Genomic DNA, 2049 nt, shown 5'->3' with positions numbered 1-2049 from the left:
CTGAGACTAAGAAAATATTCACCACCGACCATTAAACGGACACGTTAATGGCCGTTCGATCTACCCATGTACACAATCACCCCTTTGCAAACAAGAATGGTGTTGCAAAAGGCCTTCTGCAACAAGATGCCTGTTGCAATCACCACAAAAGCGTTTATTTTTCTTCTGAAAAATCTTTGCAACTAAGATAATGTTGTAGAAAATATTTCCAGTAGAGGATGTGTTGCACCGTAATTTTTATAACAGAACTCGTGTTACAGAAAACTTTTTGCAACATCAAACATGTTGCGGAGAGCATTCTGGTGGTAGTTGCGTGCATCTTGTCGAGGAAGCTCGTCGGCGTGCTTTCCGGCGCCAAGCGACGGTGGCGGCGGTCAGAGCAGCACGGGGAGGCGATAGATTAACGGGGGAGCTCAGTCTTACTGGTTGCACACTTTCGCAACAACGTGCAGCTCGTCAGCGCACGTGCTAGTTGGCGGCGACTCGACAGTTTGGGGCAGTCAAAGTAGTGCCGGGAGACGGCAGGCTCAACGAGAGCTTGGCAGGAGCACGAGAGGCGACTTGTGTACATGATCCAGATCCTGCAATAGAGTGGTTGTGACGAGAAAGATTGCAACAACAAACTAGTTTAAAAAAATAGTAGCGGTGGCCATGGGGCATGTTGCGTGCAGAGAAAGCGGCGGACGCGAGGCTGCGATCCGCCGGGTGATTTATCGCCTTTCCCCCTAATTATTTACAAGTTTTTAGCAAACAATTTTAGAATTTATTTAGGCGCAAAAAGATTAGAGTTTATTTTGGGCCTCGGGTGGGCGCCCAGTCCCAACAGGCCCAAAATACCGGGCGCCCATTCATTAACCGAATCTGACATCCACGGCCCGATACATCGGCCCGTAGCGGAGGAGCCTCCTACAGTCCTACTCTCCTCCTCTCCCCCCATTCACTCCATCGACGAAGCGCACGGAGGGTAACTGCACAGGAGGAAAACCGGCGAAGGAAGCGGCGGCGGCTCCGGGCGTGGTCATGGACGAGAAGACGCAGGATAAGGTGGAGGCGGCGGTGCTGGAGATCCTGCGGGGTTCCGACATGGAGTCCCTGACGGAGTACAAGGTCCGCACCGCCGCCGCCGAACGCCTCGGCATCGACCTCGACCTCCCCCTCCACAAGCGCTTCGTGCGACGCCTCGTGGAGGACTACCTCAAGTCCCTCGCCGAAGAAGAAGACGAGAAGCAGAAGGGCGGCTCCCGCAAGGAGGGGAAAAAGAAACAGCAGCGTCAGGAGGAGGAAGAGCAGGAAGAGGATGAGGAGAAGGAGGGGGAAGAAGAGGAGGAGGAGGAGGACAAGGGAGGTGAAGGAAAGAAAGAGTTCGACGATAATGGAGACCTCATCCTCTGCCGCGTGAGTTCAACTTTTCTCGCCTAAACAGTGCTAGGGTTTAGTGCCGGGGCTAGGGTTTATGGTGCGATTTGTTTGCGTCTGCAGCTGTCGAAGAACAGGAGGGTGACGCTGCAGGAGTTTAAGGGCAAAACGCTGGTGTCGATCCGCGAGTACTACATCAAGGACGGCAAGGAAATGCCCAGCTCCAAAGGTGCTGCAAATCTTACAGTTTTTCTTGAGCTCGAGGATTGGATTTCTGCTCGAATCCCAGATTTGAATATCTGTTTTGCTCAGTTCGAATGTCCTTTGGTCTTGGTATATTCACAGTTATGGCAAACCCGCTAGTTACGGCGACCTTGCAGCAATGTCGGTTTGCTTGTGTTTTGTTTCAGGTTTCAGTCTTTGCAGGAAAGAGTGCATCAGTTGCCTGAAATCCACACTATCAGATTATGTCAAAACTGGAACACTTTATATTGGCATTTTGTTTGCCATGTTCATCTGTTCATTAGCCTGCCTAATACATTCGACTAGCAAGTGCTGGATAGTATCCCAGCGTTGAGTTTTGAGTTTTGCACATTTATAAGCTAGTATTGTATAGTTCTGTCTAAAATAAGTTCTTGCATATGGTCCGTACCGTATTTGTGACAAGGCTTCTCCAACTAAAGGGGTGGTAAT

The 2049-nt window shown here is 50.5% G+C and overlaps 1 protein-coding gene across 1 annotated transcript in view; it reads left to right on the top strand.

The window, feature by feature from the left end:
* The first annotated feature begins 911 nt into the window (after positions 1 to 911).
* Positions 912 to 2049, top strand: part of LOC119276647 (RNA polymerase II transcriptional coactivator KELP-like) — a 3064-nt gene continuing 1926 nt past the window's right edge. The window contains exons 1-2 of the mRNA XM_037557769.1: positions 912 to 1395; positions 1480 to 1585. Of these exons, the coding sequence (XP_037413666.1) occupies positions 1021 to 1395; positions 1480 to 1585 (481 nt within the window). The 5' untranslated portion in view covers positions 912 to 1020. The remainder of the gene's footprint in view (positions 1396 to 1479; positions 1586 to 2049) is intronic.

This window comes from Triticum dicoccoides, chromosome 3B, assembly GCF_002162155.2.
Source record: "Triticum dicoccoides isolate Atlit2015 ecotype Zavitan chromosome 3B, WEW_v2.0, whole genome shotgun sequence".
Taxonomy (NCBI): domain Eukaryota; kingdom Viridiplantae; phylum Streptophyta; class Magnoliopsida; order Poales; family Poaceae; genus Triticum; species Triticum dicoccoides.
Note: the sequence above shows the minus strand (reverse complement) of the source record. Positions and strands in the feature narration are given on the sequence as shown.